This window comes from Haliotis rufescens, unplaced genomic scaffold (assembly GCF_023055435.1).
Source record: "Haliotis rufescens isolate VD_foot unplaced genomic scaffold, xgHalRufe1.0.p SCAF_3, whole genome shotgun sequence".
Classification (NCBI taxonomy): Eukaryota; Metazoa; Mollusca; class Gastropoda; order Lepetellida; family Haliotidae; genus Haliotis; species Haliotis rufescens.
In genome coordinates, this window is record NW_025964001.1 from 38,679,303 (window position 1) to 38,698,938 (window position 19,636).

General features: G+C 40.7%; 1 protein-coding gene across 1 annotated transcript in view; it reads left to right on the top strand.

Moving 5' to 3' along the window:
- Positions 1–1,117: 1,117 nt before the first annotated feature.
- LOC124118384 (serine-rich adhesin for platelets-like) overlaps positions 1,118–19,636 on the top strand; it is a 29,030-nt gene continuing 10,511 nt past the window's right edge. Inside the window, exons 1-4 of the mRNA XM_048402941.1 lie at positions 1,118–1,447; positions 9,029–10,447; positions 11,471–11,878; positions 13,144–13,551. Coding sequence (XP_048258898.1) covers positions 1,219–1,447; positions 9,029–10,447; positions 11,471–11,878; positions 13,144–13,551 — 2,464 coding nt within the window. The 5' untranslated portion in view covers positions 1,118–1,218. The remainder of the gene's footprint in view (positions 1,448–9,028; positions 10,448–11,470; positions 11,879–13,143; positions 13,552–19,636) is intronic.

Sequence of the window (19,636 nt, forward strand, 5' to 3'; positions counted from 1 at the left end):
ACATGGACACACGAGATATTCTCGTGACCTTGACCTTTTTCATTTTCCGTTGTGTGTGTGTGCGTGCGTTCGTGCGTGTTTGTGTGTTACGAACAATTTTAGCGAAAAGAGTAGTTTGGTCAGGGTTACGACTTTCAATCGATCTCTTTTCATTATGGCAAGTGTTTTGTCGGTTTTATTCCGACATGAAACATCTGGTTATGTGTTTTCTTTTCTGAGTATATATTCCTTATTTTCGTTCGGGACAGGTAAAACCTAAACCTTGACGTTAAATAAGAACGAGTTCTGTATCATATTTATTTCCAACGATGATATATCGCAGGAGCAGGTACAAATTATTCCACTCAGGTCATAAACGTGATATGAACTTGGAAAGGTCGTTCAATATCCTATCAATATATTTTGAAGATGCAAAACGGACTTTGTATACATGTTGAAAGAAATAAAACCCTATGAAAATAATCATGACGTTTCAGTGGTGTATTCATTTATGTGCTGAAATCACATACATAGTTGTCATTTATTTGAGACTTTACACCAAAACTTCATGAGGCGCACTTATTCACTCTCATTGCGATATGTTCATGGTTGGATTTTGTTTGTTTGCTTGTTTGTTTGCTTGTTTGTTTTTAACCCCGTACTCAGCAATATTCCAGCAAAATTGCGGCAGCCTTTAATAATCGAGTCTGGAGCAGACAATCCAGTGACTGACAACACGAGGCTCTACCTACACAAATGGGATGCGATGAGTCAGTGAGTATAGTTTTACGCCGCTTTTAGCAATATTCCAATAATATCACGGCGGGAGACACCAGAAATGGGCTTCACACATTGTGCTCATGTCGGGAATCGAACCCGGGTCTTCGGCGTGACGAGCGAACGCTTTAACCACTATGCTACCTGACCGCCCCGGGATACGATGACAACAAAACAGGTCAACGAGCCTGACAACCCGAACCAATCAGACGCCTCATACGACGATCACAGTGTGCTTTTGGCCTATATTTCTGTTATTGTTACACAAATCATGTCGCGTCATTAATCAATATAGCAGTGAAGGGTGTATACCCTTGCTAGTCGCTGACATAGCTGATAGATATACAAGACATGAAGTTGACAACTTCAAAAGCGCCTTGGCTTACAGCTGTACATATCTTTCAGTTGTTTCTATTGTCGGTTACTCATGGAAGCGATGATCGAGAGGGTCATTTTCGAGCAATGCCATCCCTGGCTAATACTATTGTAAAGGATTCTGCTTTGTGGGTAAGAGGAAACGTCAGAGTTAAAACTCTATGCGCCATGATGTGTTTGGCGGATGTGTCTTGTAGTTCCTTCTTCTACAGCAGAGACACTGAGAGCTGCCTCGGTCACTGCAACGTCTTCACATCCACAGCAACAGCTACAGCAGCTGCGGGTACTGCTTACTACAAAAAGAACGTACAAGCAGGTAAATGTGCTGTTTACGTATATTATTAGATGTGTGGTTTTTTCGATGAATGTGTTTATCAATAACCCAGGAGAAATATTGACACTGTCAGCATGACTGCAAAACTGAAATACAGCATGCATTTTTTTAGTTGGCAGACAAGTGTCTCACGAATTTAGTCCCATTAAGCCCAGACATTTTTAATTTCAACGCCCTGCAAAGAACAGAATATAAAATTGACAACATCATATCTGTAATCATAAATTATCTCCACACACACAAGTAAAGTCCATTGTACGATTGCGACCATACCCTAAGCATATGTTTATGAATCCCTATCAAATGGTGATGGTACCAGGTGTTCGCGTAAAAGTGAGCGTATCCTGCATCATCGGCGGCACCTATCACAAACACATGCAAAGGTAAGTCAGTTGATCCCCCGACAAAAACACGGGAATAGGGAATTGCATGGGACATTATTTTTGTCACTGATGCATCAAATGTCCTCCACGTCAATCTTTAAACACATTGAAAGCTTGACTGGGGCCTTTCTTGAATGTTGTAACTCTGATCAAACAACCTGTTCAGTGAGAGTCGTAAAACAGTCTTTGAAATCAACATTGGAGGTATTGTCAGTGAGTACAACTACAAACTTTTTATGTAGGGCAGCTAGACTTTGGACAGCTGGCTGAGACAAAATATATTTATTCTCTTTCTTATTCCTCTTGTGCATTCTACCAATGACAACATCACCAAGGTTCATCTTCTCCTTTGGTCCCTGTGTTTGCATATGCTTCGCCAACATCCTTAATAAGTTACAGCTGTGATCCCAAGTTGAAGGAGGCTGCTTGCGATATTTTGGTTCATATTTGAATAACTGAAGAAGGTTGCTTTTGTAAACAATAGAGAAGTCAACTGTGATTATACGACCGACATGTTAGTTGCAGCAGTATAATGAGTCTGGTTCAGCCACAAGTTGTGGAATTTACATCACGAGCTGACAAGTCCACGTTCTGCAACACGCTCCTATAATGGAACAGTTTGGATGAATTTGTGTTCGTATAAGATAATGAAACTGTTGGTGGTTCCTGAAATTTGAAATATTGTGGGATATTTAGGGAAACTGATGAAGATGTGTAGTGAGTTTAACATGAAACATAAACTCATAGTTTAACTGAAAATTTAATAAGTGGATATTCTCAGGATTCTTTTTTTAAATTTGTCTTTACGTTTTACAGAAGAAAATCATTCACTGAACCTTTTTTGATTTTCTGGAAAAAAATGTGTTGCTGATAGAATCGGGGAAAAATATTATCTATACTGAGTCAAATTAAAAACTTCACATTTTTAAAAGTAATCCCATATATGATATACAATGGACAAATGTATCAGAGAAGGTAATTTTTATCATTAATGTCCAAAGAAGGATTTTAATTAACGGTGGTAACCATAATTTGTTCCAAGCACCTACGGTATTCGGTAATAACATCAACAGTTTATAAATTATAAGTCCCAAGCACGAGAATCTGATGGCACACAAGTTCTGTAGCGTGTATGGCCACCATGTGCGTTGACAACTGCCACACAACGCCTCCGCATGGACCTTGTGCTGCTTGTGAACACATGATTGGGAAGACGACGCCATTGTTGCTGCAGACATCTGCCAAGAGCATGCCAGACGTGTTCGATGTGATTGAGGTCGGGAGACCTTGACGGCCAGCCCATGACGTTGACTCCCGCATTCTGAAGGAAATTCCTTGTCAAAATTGCTGTGTGGGGTCTGGCATTGTCGTATTGGAAGATCAAACCGGGTCCATGTCCTGCCATAAAAGGCAGAAGTTCTGGTGCCAGTACCTGGTCGCGGTAAGCAGCAGCGTTGAGGTTGCCACGGATGGCAAGAAGCCTGGAACGTGCATTGCCTCAGAAAGCACCCCATACCATGACACTTCCGCCTCGAAATCTGTCAACTTCCTGTACACAACACTGGGCGTAACGTTCATGACGGCGCCTCCACAACCTCGCCCTACCATCAGCAAATCGAAGATTAAATCGGGATTCATCACTGAAGACGACTTTGATTCCAATTCCTCGTCCATCGTAAGTGTCGCTGGGCCCACAATTGACGTTGACGTCTGGCCGTCGTGCTTTAAGGTGAGCAGTTCTCAGACGGTTTCGAACAGTTTGCGCACTCAGTCTACCCCTAAACAGTTTATTTCTAGTTGATGTAGCCGTCAAAAATCGGTTACGGAGGTGACGTAAGACAATCTGACGATCCTCTGCATGTGAAGTCACACGTGGTTGACCTGGCCGAGGGCGATCAGCGGTGGTACCCGTTTGCTGTAGACGCGTCTGTAAATCATGAACAGTCCGTCGACTACAACCCATCGTCCTTGCGACTTCAGCTACGGACGTTCCCGTCTGCAACATGCCGATGGCATGTTGACGTTGCACATTTGAAAGGCGTGACATGACACGTGTTTTTCTTTTTTTGTTAATGACTGCTAACAAGTATGGCTGAAAACACGTGCGGTATTATGGCCACGTGACCAGTTGCACGTGAAAAACACTTTTGCCACTATAGTGCTGTGCACACGATTTTGATTGATTCACCTGCACAAAAACGAGTGTTATCTGAAGACAATACGTGTCCATTACTGTTTAAATACACAATAAGGGCCCACAATGATAACTGGTCAAAATGTTAAAATTTTAGGCTTGTGAAGTTTTTAATTTGGTTCAGTATATTTTGAAAAAAGTTTAGTTTTTGAAAATGTGTATTTTGAGCGTTAACTAAACACATATTATGTCTTTTACAAACGCCTCAAGCCCGAGGAACAGTGACATGTCGCTCTTTTTAACGTTTTCTGTGTTTACCAACCTAAACTGATTTACCCACCTGAACTAGAATAAAGGGAACCAGTGGGACAGCCTCGTATGTCTCATATTTCGATCTATGCATAAACATTCAGAGTGACAAATCACTCTCCACAAGACTGTATGACAAGGGTGATGACTTCACCTTTCCAATAATCAACGTTCCCTTCATGTCCATCGATATATTTCATCAGCTGTGTCATTTCACAACTTTTGAGATACAATCGAGCATGCTCTTTCTACCAATATTTCAAAGAGCGTCATGCAACTCTTGCTCAAAAGTTGTTTGATGAAGGTTACAGCATTCAAGGCCTCAGTAAAGCTTTCAAAAAAGTTATATGGTAGACATGTTGAGGACATTTCCAAATTTGACGCATCAGTGACAAAATTGATGTCCGATGCATTTCCCTATTTTGACTTGTACCATATGTTCCCGTGTTTTTTCATGTGAACAATTGACTTGCCTTTGCAAGTGTTTATGACGGGTGCCACAGGTGGGGCAGGATACGGCCACCTTTTCGCGAACTCCTTGTATTATTACTATTTGATAGTGATTCATAAACACATAAACACATGCTCATGATATAGTCGGAATTGTACATTCGACTCTGATTTATGCAGGTGATTTCTATTGGATATTGAAAGGGTTTTGTCGCTTTAGTTATCGTGATGGGTTCCACCGTAGGGGCAGGATGCCTGGTATCATCACTACTTTGTAAAGTGATCCATAAACACATGCTAATGATATAGTCGGAATCGTAATCTACTTCTGTACGGTTTCCTTACTTGTGGGGTTATGTGATTTAGTGGGTAGTGATTCTAGCTAGCCAGATGTTTATCATATTCACAACAACTTTAGGGATATTAAGGGTGTGTGTGAGAGAGAGAGAGAGAGAGAGAGAGAGAGAGAGAGAGATATATATATATATATTGCTAGTACCAGCAAATGTTCTGCCAAATCCTTGTATCAATGATTAACCACAATCCTTAATTCAAGGAGAGAGAGAGAGAGAGAGAGAGAGAGAGAGAAAGAGAGAGAGAGAGAGAGAGAGAGAGAGAGAGAGGGAGGGGAGCTATATCACGGCGTGGCAGCTTAATGTTGGAGGAAAGCCCAAAGTGATGCGGGTCTCAGACGTTTACCACTTTGGTGAAACCAACGGGCACGAATATGGTGCTGACAACATTTAAACATAATCGGGGCGAACGGGGATTCGAAACCATAATCACAGTGAATTGCCGTGCCTGATGCGACTGGGCCTGAAAGTAAAAGAACTCAAATTTAATATGTACTGACTTTGTGCCTTTTGACTTATGTTTATATATATACTCAACACACTCGTGTATAGTTCAATTTATTTCACCGTATTCATACCCCGGATTTCTGGCTGAATAATAAATGGGCGCCGAAGTGAGAACGTAAAGAATATCAGCACAGTGCACCTTTTTCGACCACCAGAGAAATGATTAATTTGCCTGACTAAATACACTGGCAAAACGCAAGAGAGCTGCTGGAATTGTCTTGAAGTACAAAGACGCGCAAAGTTGTGCTTGGCATTCAAAAGGCTTCGGAGACGCGTGTGATTACTATTCGATTTATTCGAAAACATTTCTTGTATCCGTACCAGTATATGTGTGTGGGGGGGGGTGGGGGGGGGGGGGGGTGGGGGGGGTGGGGGGGGGGGGGGGTGTGTGTATGTGTGGGGGTGTGTGCGTGCGTGTATGTATGTGTGCGTGCATAAGTGTGTGTATGTGTGTGTTTATGAGTGAATGGATACGAGAGTCTGGCTGATTAGTACATGTGCGGTTGAAAGAACGTAAAGAATACCAGCAGAGAAAAGACTGATTTGCCTGACTAAATACACTAAACAATTCAACCCCAGAGGGGTGGAATAGTCTTTACTTGGAAAATTACAAAGACGCACAAAATTCTGCTTGGCAAAGCGTAAAATATTTCAAAAGGCTTTGGAGAAGGGTGTAATTACTGTTCGATGTTGCTTTGTATTCGTATCCGTTATTGTATCCGTTGGTATACTGCCACGCAAAAGAAACGCAAGTGGTTTTAAGCAAATAGGTAACAAACAAGGAACCATAAATTGATACGAGTTTTAGCATGTGGTGAAGCCTGATGGTGTTATCAATATTTTTTGTTGCATTTTGGAAGCCCCGAGTAAAATCGCAACATAAAAAACGAATCGCCAAAACGCACCATTTCAATGAATATGTGGGTATCATGCACCCATTTCTCGCGAAATCGAAAATGCACGAACTGTCACGAACTGTAGTGGGTATAAAACTGTGGCCGATTCTTGGACCTACCACTCCTTGGTCAACAATGCCACGCCTAACTCAAATTCAGAGAAACCAGGCTATCGGACGTTTGGAAGCTGGACAGTCTGTCCAAGATGATGCCCGTCATTTCAACGTTAACATAGCCACAATTTACCGTCTCCTGCATCGATACAATGCTACACAGACCACAGATGACCTTCCTCGGAGCGGTCGTCCTAGGGTCACCACACCTCGACAAGATCGGCAGATTACCCGTCAACACCAGCGACATCCGTTCCTAACTGCAAGTGAAAGTGCTCGACAGACCATAGGAACACATAATCGACACATTAGCCGGGACACTGTGATCCGACGTCTCCGTTCCAACAACCTCAGATGTCGCCGACCAGCACGTCGTCCTGTTCTCCAACCACGGTATCGACAAGCACGACTTCAGTGGGCACAGGGTCATCACAATTGGCGTCATCGTGAGTGGAGGCGTGTCATCTTCTCTGATGAAAGTTGCTTTTGTGTCTCCAATGCAGACGGAAGAGTCGTTTCGCTGACAGGAACGTTGTGGAAAGGGATCCATGGGGTGGACCCCTACCGTCATGATATGGGCATGGATTGGCCTTAATGCGAGACTTGGACCCATGTGCTTTCTGAATGTTGGTCAAGGTCGGCGTCACTGCTCAGCGGTATATCGACCAAGTGATCAGACCCCACGTTGTTCCATTTGTTGCACAACATCAACAACACATTTTCAAGCAGGACAACTCTCGTCCCCATGTTGCTAGAGCTGCCATGGCCTTTCTGCAACAACACAACATCCGTGTTCTACCGTGGCCAGCCCTCAGCCCTGATCTGAACCCCATCGAACACTTGTGGGGTGAGGTTGAAAGGCGTCTGCACAATGTGCGCCCAGTCCCTACAACTGCCGATGAACTACGCACAGATGCTCTGGATGTGTGCAGGAGGATTCCTAGGGCCTTCACAAATCGTCTGATCCACTCAATGTACAGGAGATGTGTGGCAGTGATCAATGCTAATGGTGATCACACCAGGTATTGACTGACATTTTGGGTATTGACCCGAAACTGTGTAAGCCCTTAACATTTGAAATTTTTTTTTTATGTCATCTGACTTTTAATCCATTAAACTGTCTTCAGTCAAATCTTTGTCAATCTTGCCCTATTAGTATTTCTTGTCTTTACTGTTGAAAATAAATAACATGTATACTGCATACTCGACTTGCGTTTTTTTTGCGTGTGAGTATATATATTTATGTTCCACCTACAGAGTGACGAACTGTGACCCTTTTTTGCATCCCACATTTTGTATGTATGTGTGTGTGTCTGTCGGTGTGTGTATGTGTGTCTCTCTGTGTGTATCTGAGTGTGTGTGCGTATGTGTGTCTGTGTGTATGCGCCTATGTGTGTTAGTTTGTGTATGTACGTATGTGTATCTGTTTGTGTGTATGTGGGTGTGTCTCTGTGTTTGTGTGCGTGTTTGTGCGCGTGCGTGCGTGTATGTGAGTGTTAGTGTGGCCGTGCGTGTGTGTGTCTATGTGTATGTGTTTCACAACGTGTGTGCAAGCTTGCGCGTGTGTGTGTGTGTGCGCGTGCGTGCGTGCGTGCGTGTGTGTGCGTGCGTGTGTGTGTGTGTGTGTGTGTGTGTGTGTGTGTGTGTGTGTGTGTGTGTGTGTGTTTTCGCTTATAGCAATACTGAACCAATATCACTGCAGAATACACAAGAAATGAGTTTCACACAATGTAAGCATGGGGACAATTGAACCCAGGTAGTCGCCATGAAGTGCAAGTGTTTCAACCAGTCAAGTTACATTCTCACCCTTGTATCCTGTAGCCTTATCATGTGAATTAACCATGGTTGCATGGCTACATACAGCTTGGATATCAAGTTACATTCACTCACCCTTGTATCCTGTAGCCTTATCATGTGAATTAACCATGGTTGCATGGCAACATACAGCTTGGATATCAAGTTACATTCTCACCCTTGTATCCTGTAGCCTTATCACGTGAATTAACCATGGTTGCATGGCAACATACAGCTTGGGTATCAAGTTACATTCTCTCACCCTTGTAGCCTGTAGCCTTATCATGTGAATTAACCATAGTTGCATGGCTACATGCAGCTTGGGTATCAAGTTACATTCTCACCCTTGTATCCTGTAGCCTTATCACGTGAATTTACCATGGTTGCATGGCTACATACAGCTTGGGTATCAAGTTACATTCTCACCCTTGTATCCTGTAGCCTTATCATGTGAATTAACCATGGTTGCATGGCTACATACAGCTTGGGTATCAAGTTACATTATCAACCATGTATTCTAAAGTTATTCTTATCGACCGACCAAACCATAGCTTCATGGTCACATTCACGTTGAGTAACAGATATATCTTGTAACCATGTTCTTGACATTGTTTTCTGGCCTAGGCACAGAAGCAGACGGATGTCTAACGTCATCAAATGCGATAGCCACAACTACAGCAGCAGCGACAGTAATTACTTCTGACACCACAGCATTATCGACAGTCTTGCTCACTACAACCATGCCCCTTACCACAACGCCGGCAACTTCAATTGCAGCTACTTCACCTCTTACAGCTGCAACTTCATTCCTGACACTTGCCACTACAACTATTACCACCCCAACAGGAATCCCTACAACTACCCAAACAACTACATCTCAGACCATTTCTGCTAATGCTCCAGCTCCAACCACTACAACTATTACCACCCCAACAGGAATCCCTACAACTACCCAAACAACTACATCTCAGACCATTTCTGCTAATGCTCCAGCTCCAACCACTACAACTATTACCACCCCAACAGGAATCCCTACAACTACCCAAACAACTACATCTCAGACCATTTCTGCCAATGCTCCAGCTCCAACCACTACAACTATTACCGCCCCAACAGGAATCCCTACAACTACCCAAACAACTACATCTCAGACCATTTCTGCTAATGCTCCAGCTCCAACCACTACAACTACAACTACCATCACCACCACAACAACAACTCCTACAACTACAATTACGAATCCTACCAATACAGCTACAATCACCGCTACAACAACTCCTACCACTACAACTACAACTACCATCACCGTTACAACAACAACTCCTACCACTACAATTACGAATCCAACCACTACAACTACAATCACCACTACAACAACAATTCCTACCACTACAATCATGATTCCAACCACGACAACGCTAACGACCATCACCACTACAACAGCATCTCCTACCACTACAATCACAATTCCAATCACGACAACTACAACTACAACAACCATCACCACTACAACAACAACTCCTTCCACTACAATATCGATTCCAACCACGACAACGCTAACTACCATCACCACTACAACAACTCCTACCACGACAACCACGATTCCAACCACGACAACTACAACTACCATCAGCACTACAACAACAGCTACTACCACTACAACCACGATTCCAACCACTACAACTACCACCACCACTACAACAACAGCTCCTACCACTACAACCACGATTCCAACCACTACAACTACCACCACCACTACAACAACAGCTCCTACCACTACAACCACGATTCCAACCACGACAACTACAACTACTACAACTTCAACCCCCACTACTACAACCACTACAACTACTACCACAACAACTACAACTACTACCACAACAACTACAACGCCTGTGATTGTATTAGGTCCTGTCACGTACACGTATTACCACTACACATTACCTTGGGAATCAGCTCGCGCAACATGTCAGAACAATGGCGGCGATCTTGCCTCTCTGGACTCTGCACAGCGACTACAAGACGTCATCGACTATTTCAGTGGTACGTGAAATCTTGTATCCCACCAAAGATAAAACATTCCAAAACATTCCGAAGTCAATTAATCATTGACAACAAAACGATGATTTCATTGGGCTCTCGTTCATAAAATAATGCATACACATTCGTACCTTTTACGATATATTTTGTAACTAAAAAGAATTAATCTCCTATTATGCATAACTATATAAAATACTAGAGGAAGTCATTACCTTCTGGCTTTTATAACTCGCACATGTATATAAAAGGACCCATCAAATAGAAAACATTCCAAAACATTCCGAAGTCAATTAATCAAAGACAAAACAATGACAATAAAACATTGATTCACGGGAGATTGAAACAAAATACACCCTTTCAAATTGCAAGCACAACAATAACGCATAACATTGAATTCGGGGATATCACCTCGAAGTGAGTCCGTCATTCCAGTCAACATAAATAAAGAAATCTTTCAAAACGTCCACTCCTCCTCAACGAACAGGAACAATATTTCAGTTTTAACATAACATATGTCTAAGATGACGCTAATCATCAGTACTCCTTCCATGTAAGTCCACGTACACGCAACAACGTGACACCTTCTTAAGAACAAATGCAACGTTTTATACGTAACGCCAAAAGAAACGCGAACTATAAAATCATATACAGAAGTTATTACCTTAGAAGAGATGTTTCCAGTGTGTATCACTTAAAAACAAAACTAACAATCAGTCAAGTGTTACCACAGGGTGTCTTTATTCCTATCACGATATGCAGCACGTGATTTCCAAACTTAACACGCTAATCCTACACAAGACAAATGGTGCATCTCGAGTCATGGATCTATGACGTCACATGTGATGCGTTCATGAGCGTCGGCTCACACAACATAACAGTACATGTATATTCGTTTGTGCATCGAACCAATCTGATGTCTCTTGAAAAGGAGTTATTCTTCCTATATTAACCAACATATATGGTATTCGCGTTTCTTTTGTCGGTGAGTATATATAGAAGATGACAACTTTTGGTCTTTTATATCAGCTTACAGATCGATGGGGAAATCTGTTTACAATTCTGTGTATGCTGGCATGAAACGGAGCTCCTCCAACAGCGTGCTCTACTGGAACAGTGGCAACACCGTTGGCAGCGTCACCGTCTGGGCATCTGGCTACCCACGTGTGAGCGATGGTTGTGGGTACACATCGCCATTTGAAAGTTTTCAGATGCGGACCGTTTATTGTACCCAAGCTTTAGCCTTCCTGTGTGAAACACCAATCGTCGCTGTCCCGACTACAACGCCTGTGATTGTATTAGGTCCTGTCACGTACACGTATTACCACTACACATTACCTTGGGATTCAGCTCGCGCAACATGTCAGAACAATGGCGGCGATCTTGCCTCTCTGGACTCCACACAGCGACTACAAGACGTCATCGACTATTTCAGTGGTACGTGGAATCTTGTATCTCACCAAACATAAAACATTCCGAAGTCAATTAATCATGGGCAACAAAACGATGATTTCATTGGGCTCTCGTTCACAAATAATGCATACACATTCGTACTGTTTACGGTATATTTTGTAACTAAAAAGAATTTATCTCCTATTAAGCATTACTATATTAAATGCTAGAGGAAGTCATTACCTTCTGGCTCTTATAACTCGCACATGCATATAAAAGTGACAAAGAACTGTCCATATTCATAAAATAATCTCTCCTAAAGCAGAGACGATTGTAAGATTCCGACTATTTCCATCATCTATATCTTCTGGGCTCGCATTTCGGTAAACCTCTGTAGGTTTACCCAAGATGCGAAAACTGGAGATATAGAGGATGGACTATATCAAGAGTAAGCATGTGTTAATGAATCACAATCAAACCACATCTGCATTTAGTCTACATTGCAATAGGTTTTACATTACTTGAAGTGTCACAAAAGTTTCATTACAAACACGAAGACTTAAACCTGCGAGGACACTTTCCATCACTAACCCTTTTGCCAATACATGAAATGTACATTGATTCTCGGGAGATGGAAAGAAATACACCCTTTCAAATTACAAGCACAACAATAACGCAAAACATTGAATTCGGGGATATCACCTCGAAGTGAGTCCGTCATTCCAGTCAACATAAATAAAGAAATCATTCAAAACGTCCACTCCTCCTCAACGAACAGGAACAATATTTTAGTTTTAACATAACATCTATCTAAGATGACGCTTATCATCAGTTCTCCTTCCATGTAAGTCCACGTACATGTACACGCAACAACGTGACACCTTCTTAAGAACAAAATCAACGTTTTATAAGTAACGCCAAAAGAAACGCGAACCCTAAAATCATATACAGAAGTTATTACCTTAAGTAGAGATGTTTCCAGTGTGTATCACTTAATAACAAAACCAACAGTCAGTCAAGTGTTGTCTTTATTCCTATCAAGATATGCTGCACATGATTTCCAAACTTTACACGCTAATCCTACACGAGACAAATGGTGCATATCGAGTCATGGATCTATGACGTCACATGTGATGCGTTCATGAGCGTCGGTTCACACAACATAACAGTATGTTTGTTTGTGCATTAACCAATCTGATGTCTCTTGAAAAGGAGTAATTCTTCCTGTATTAACTAACATATATGGTATTCGCGTTTCTTTTGAGGGTGAGTATATATAGAAGATGACAACTTTTGGTCTTTTATTTCAGCTTACAGATCGATGGGGAAATCTGTTTACAATTCTGTGTATACTGGCATGAAACGGAGCTCCTCCAACAGCGTGCTCTACTGGAACAGTGGCAACACCGTTGGCAGCGTCACCGTCTGGGCATCTGGCCACCCACGTGTGAGCGATGGTTGTGGGTACACATCGCCATTTGAAAGTTTTCAGATGCGGACCGTTTATTGTACCCAAGCTTTAGCCTTCCTGTGTGAAACACCAATCGTCGCTGTCCCGACTACAACGCCTGTGATTGTATTAGGTCCTGTCACGTACACGTATTACCACTACACATTACCTTGGGATTCAGCTCGCGCAACATGTCAGAACAATGGCGGCGATCTTGCCTCTCTGGACTCCACACAGCGACTACAAGACGTCATCGACTATTTCAGTGGTACGTGGAATCTTGTATCTCACCAAACATAAAACATTCCGAAGTCAATTAATCATGGGCAACAAAACGATGATTTCATTGGGCACTCGTTCACAAATAATGCATACACATTCGTACTGTTTACGATCTATTCTGTAACTAAAAAGAATTTATCTCCTATTAAGCATAACTATATTAAATGCTAGAGGAAGTCACTACCTTCTGGCTCTTATAACTCGCACATGCATATAAAAGTGACAAAAAACTGTCCATATTCATAAAATAATCTCTCCTAAAGCAGAGACGATTGTCAGATATCGACTATTTCCATCATCTATATCTTCTGGGCTCGCATTTCGGTAAACCTATATAGGTTTACCCAAAGTGCGAAAACTGGAGATATAGAGGATGGACTATATCAAGAGTTAGCATGTGTTAATGAATCACAATCAAACTACATCTGCATTTAGCCTACATTATAATAGGTGTTATATTACTTGAAGTGTCACAAAAGTTTCATTACAAACACGAAGAGTTAAACCTGCGAAGCCACATTCAATCAATATCCGTTCTGCCAATACATGAAATGTACATTGATTCTCGGGTGATGGAAAAAAGACTACCTTTCAAATTGCAAGCACAACAATAACGCATAACATTGAATTCGGGGATATCACCCTGAAGTGAGTCCGTCATTCCAGTCAACATATATAAACCATTCAAAACGTCCACTCCTCCTCAACGAACAGGAACAATATTTCAGTTTTAACATAACATCTATCTAAGATGACGCTAATCATCAGTACTCCTTCCATGTAAGTCCACGTACACGCAACAACGTGACACCTTCTTAAGAACAAAATCAACGTTTTATACTGTACGTAACGCCAAAAGAAACGCGAACTATAAAATCATATATAGAAGTTATCACGCGAGTGTGTTTGGGGATGGTAAATATCCTGCATTAGGAATAAACATTGTATTTAGCGAGCCTTGGCGAGCTGAATACATAGTGTTCATTCCTAATACAGGATATTTACCATCCCCAAACACACAAGCGTGATAACCTCTTTATCATATAATGTCATTCTTTAATTCTGTGCTTTAAAATCGCTTTCCCTCTCTCACAAACATTACCAAAACATTGCGAGTTTTGCTGGAATGCGCGCATTTATATTTATTACGTCACAGGGTAAGTGATGTGTCAGTCGGACAATGACAGTAGCCAATATTGTTCCAACTAAAATCTGTTTCTTATACAGAGGCGAAGCAACATATACGCAAAACAACAGTTGTTTTTAATTGCCTTTCGCGGCAATTCATCGGTCTGTCCGCTGTGGTAACTGCCCTTTGTCAAAGGGAAGCTACTCTAACCCTAGTCTATGAGACGTCACGGCCACGGTCAGACGATGTTGACAGTCGGTCTGTCCTGTCATAACGTTTAGAAATGTAGTCAGATGTACACACAGCGACAAAACGAAACAAGGTAACAATTCAAACATATTTCGGCCAAATCCAACTATTTTAATTTGTGGAAAAGGTTTCAAGCCGCAGAGGTCTACAAGCACAGATATGGCTACTGATCCCGCTTGGCTAGGCCTCGGGTCGTGCCCTCGCAAAATTGTTTCGAAATCTCCAAAGTTGCCAAAACTTATAAAATGCCTTAGCTACGTCACAGTAAGACACTGAATTTCAGTATATTAGACTGTTTTGTTTTATAATGATAGCAATTATACCTGTAGTTTATTCAGATTCCCGATGGTTAATTCTGACTCGATCGCCGAATGACGAGGGCGACGCCATGTTTGTTTATAAACAGTGAAAGTAGTCCTACTTGACCTTTGATATTTGCATCTCTATCCGCATATGACCCCAACGGATATCGTTTTTATCCGTTGGCTTTATCCTGCCGAGAAACCTACCTATTATATGATAAACAGAAGATATTACCTTAGAAGAGATGTTTCCAGAGTGTATCACTTAATAACAAAACTAACAATCAGTCAAGTGTTACCACAGGGTGTCTCTATATCTATCACGATATGCAGCACGTGATTTCCAAACTTTACACACTTACCCTACACAAGACAAATGGTGCATATCGAGTCATGGATCTATGACGTCACATGTGATGCGTTCATGAGCGTCGGTTCACACAACCTAACAATACATGTATGTTCGTTTGTGCATCGAACCAATCTGATGTCTCTTGAAAAGGAGTCATTCTTCCTATATTAACCAATATACATTAACACGTCCCATTTTAATTCTGGAAACCCAAAAGTCCAGAAACTCTACGCTCTTTGCCCAGTCTCGGTTAAAGGTATTTACAAAATTAAACATGCCGTTTTCATGGGAACATACCAAGGAAGAAAAAATGAAAAAAAATTGTTTAAAAACTCAATATTTAGACTATGTCGCCCATGGGCCTGCCCATGGGCGAAGTCTGGCCCATGGGTAGGCCCATGGGCAGGCCCATGGGCGAGAATATGTTCCTCTACTTAAAACTCATGTTTTTGTTTCGCAAATACATTTAATGTATTCATTCAAGTATCATGACACAAAATTTAACTCATTTTAACTTAATTCAACGATTTTATAGCGATATTGAAATATTTCGCCCATGGGCGAGAAAAAGGTTTGGCCCATGGGCGAGAATATGTTCCTTTACTTAAAACTCATGATTTTGTTTCGCAAATACATTAAATGTATTTATTGAAGTATCATGACACAAAATTTAACTCATTTTAACTTAATTCAACGATTTTATAGCGATATTGAAATATTTCGCCCATGGGCGAGAAAAAGGTTTGGCCCATGGGCAGGCCCATGGGCGAGAATATGTTCCTTTACTTAAAACTCATGTTTTTGTTTCGCAAATACATTTAATGTATTCATTCAAGTATCATGACACAAAATTTAACTCATTTTAACTTAATTCAACGATTTTATAGCGATATTGAAATATTTCGCCCATGGGCGAGAAAAAGGTTTGGCCCATGGGTAGGCCCATGGGCAGGCCCATGGGCGAGAATATGTTCCTTTACTTAAAACTCATGTTTTTGTTTCGCAAATACATTTAATGTATTTATTCAAGTATCATGACACAAAATTTAACTAATTTTTACTTAATTCAACTATTTTACGGCGTTATTAAAATATTTCGCCCATGTTTTCGTCAGTCCCTTTCAAGCATCAACTAATTATAACTGTTTGCAAATTATATTGTATCATGTGAAATATACTTTATATTACATCATTACATTACTATTTAAAAAGGGCTTTTGGTTGGATGTTTCCTTTAGTTCTTCAAATTTCACCTGTTTTACATATTGTAGCGATCTTTAATGAACCCGGCCTTACCTCTCAAAACGTTTTGACAGTTTATCATACGAATTCATGTGCGTGTACTTAAATTCATTGGAGTTATTTTCCACAACATTAAATTTTAGTTAGTTTCTATTTCATTTCCCATTTTATGTCCCGTTGATACATCACACTGGGCAATTACGTGACACTAGGTATGCAATATACAGGTACGCGTGCGCGTGTTTTAATGAAAAAAACTATTCGTCTTTTATTGCATAACGTTTGGCTGAATATCTTACATTCTAACGAAATCTCGAAATAATTATTTAATTACAAGCAGTGTTTCAATGCGATTGAGGAAAACGTGAGTGAATATTGTGACACTAAAGCAACTTTTAACTGCATTGTCACTTTTGGTATGAAAATGGTAACAGTTTAGAAAAAACAACAGCCTTCTTATGATAATTCTCATTAGTACGTTGTATCTAATTACAGTGTCGGCCTTATTTACAGGTGATTCTACAATACCTGCTCTCGGTCAATTACGATCTACCACACCACGCGTGAATAAACAGTTATGCAGGTGTTGCTGTGGGCAAATACCTAGCCTGAAAATGTTTATTTTTTTTAGGATACATGTTTTACAAATGTTCGTTGATATGTGGATATATTAAGCACAAAGACAAAAAAAGTTTATGAAAGATGAATTATATATATTCATCGAGATGTGTATCATCGTTTAATAGGGTCAATCAATAAACGTTTGTTTGGAGGAGCCGCCCAATATACACAGTGTCGTCCGGTGAACTACCCCCCCCCCCCCCCCCCCCCCCCCCCCTGTCCATTAGAGTTATGTAAATATATATTTGATGCGGTGTCAGTGCGGAAGGAGTTTGAATTACGTCCGCCACTTGCCACAGAAATCCTCAAAGTATAGAAACAATAAACAAGGTCAATCCGTACTAATTACCTAGTGACTCACGCAACAACGACTGTCAATAGGGAAAATGGTGAAAACAAATTGAAATAGATTTTAATAAAACATTATTGTACTAAATAACTCGCAAAAGCAGTGCCTAAAATTGTTTGACCGTGTTATGTGTGTTGTAAACTGACGAATAGCAAGTAATTGTCATGCTGTACGCATGGTTCCATATACAAATTCAGTTATACAACCGGTATGAAACTGAGAACTTAGATACCAAGTACAACCTGCATTCACACACGGAAGCAATATACTTGTGTGTATGCCCTCGTCTCTAAAAAATGTATCACTAAAGTATTTGCATTGTAATAAATATAGTAATGATAAAACTTGGTAATTTGGTAGGTCTCCGACAGATATGATTTTCAGTTTTTTTACACCTTTGATTGATACGGATTACGTACATGTAGTCTAGTCACTGTATCTAATGCATCTGCTTGTTAGAAATTTCAAATGTCTTGTTATAGCACTGTTCCTAAAATACGGCAGTTTCTTTTATCGGGTATAAATAGTTGATTCGTCTTGTCACGCAGTCATTTTTACTTGATCGAATGATTTCCACAAAAAATTACGGCAGAGAGTTTTGTATTTTATTATATTTTTAGAAGATTTTAGAAGATGCTTACATCACTGTATCTCAGAACGTAAAACTGATAATATTCAAACATGTAATTAGTACACAGTTAATTGTTACATATAATTTCCTGCATATTCCTTTTTGAACAAAAAGCCTACATGTATACTGATATCGGTGTCCACTGTTAAAAGGGTATTAGTGCAGTCAGCCATGGTAAATGGAGAGACAATAATAAGGTGATTAATTATAGTCTGTTGCAGAATATGCGGTATAAGTGTAGTCATGGATACATATACACATTACACATATACAGATGAAATACACGATATGATGCAGTGCAAGAACAAATTAAGATACGGTTTCTATTAAAAATATTTATACGATTTTGGATTTAATTAGCATGTTTAAATTTTCATGCCAACACGGCTGAGATACAGCATCGGCATACTCAACTGAAGTTGTTTTCTGCCGGTCGTAAGTTCATTGTTTGACTGAGCACACTCGTGTCGGGGTTGCGATATTTTCTTCTCTTTGTTGGCAGCCTGCCACCGGTCTGAATTTTGAGAAAGGTCTCAGCATGGGACTGTTAATTACTTCTTAATGATGTCTACAAGCTTACAAACTTGTAGATGTTGGGTGTGGTTGGGACCAAACTTTTTCAGCTCAGAGTGTTAGTGGTCCTGGAACCCATAGTGTCAAACAGGTTCTGCACAAAACGTCCATCAGATTCTACTGTTCAGCAACATTGTCACTGAATTTCAGAACTCTGGCATGATATAATAATCAAGGATTTCGAAGGTGAACGAGGGGAAAGGCAGACGCACGTGGATTTATCCTCAGGTTATTATTGTCTGGAGTTCACATTTTGGGGCATTTCATATACTAATTGAACAGAGTTCACCTGCACATGTCCACTTTAGTGATACAGACTGTAACCAAAAATGCAATGAGCCGTAGCTCTTAATCCCTTATAACAACGGTAACAACAACCAGGGTGAGGACACAGTAAGGTTAAACCGTGTCCAACAGACAATCTGAGGTGGCTATCTCCCATCAAGTCAGCTCTGTTTTTAAGCGCATAGTTATGATTTTACATATTGAAATAAAAGGATTTTAAAAAATTATATTTAACAAACCTACACATTGCCAAATACAAAACTTTATAACCCTTTCTAGACTTCGTTCCAATTAACCTGGATCATTCAACTCGCTCGCGAAGGTCGTATGCGACTTTA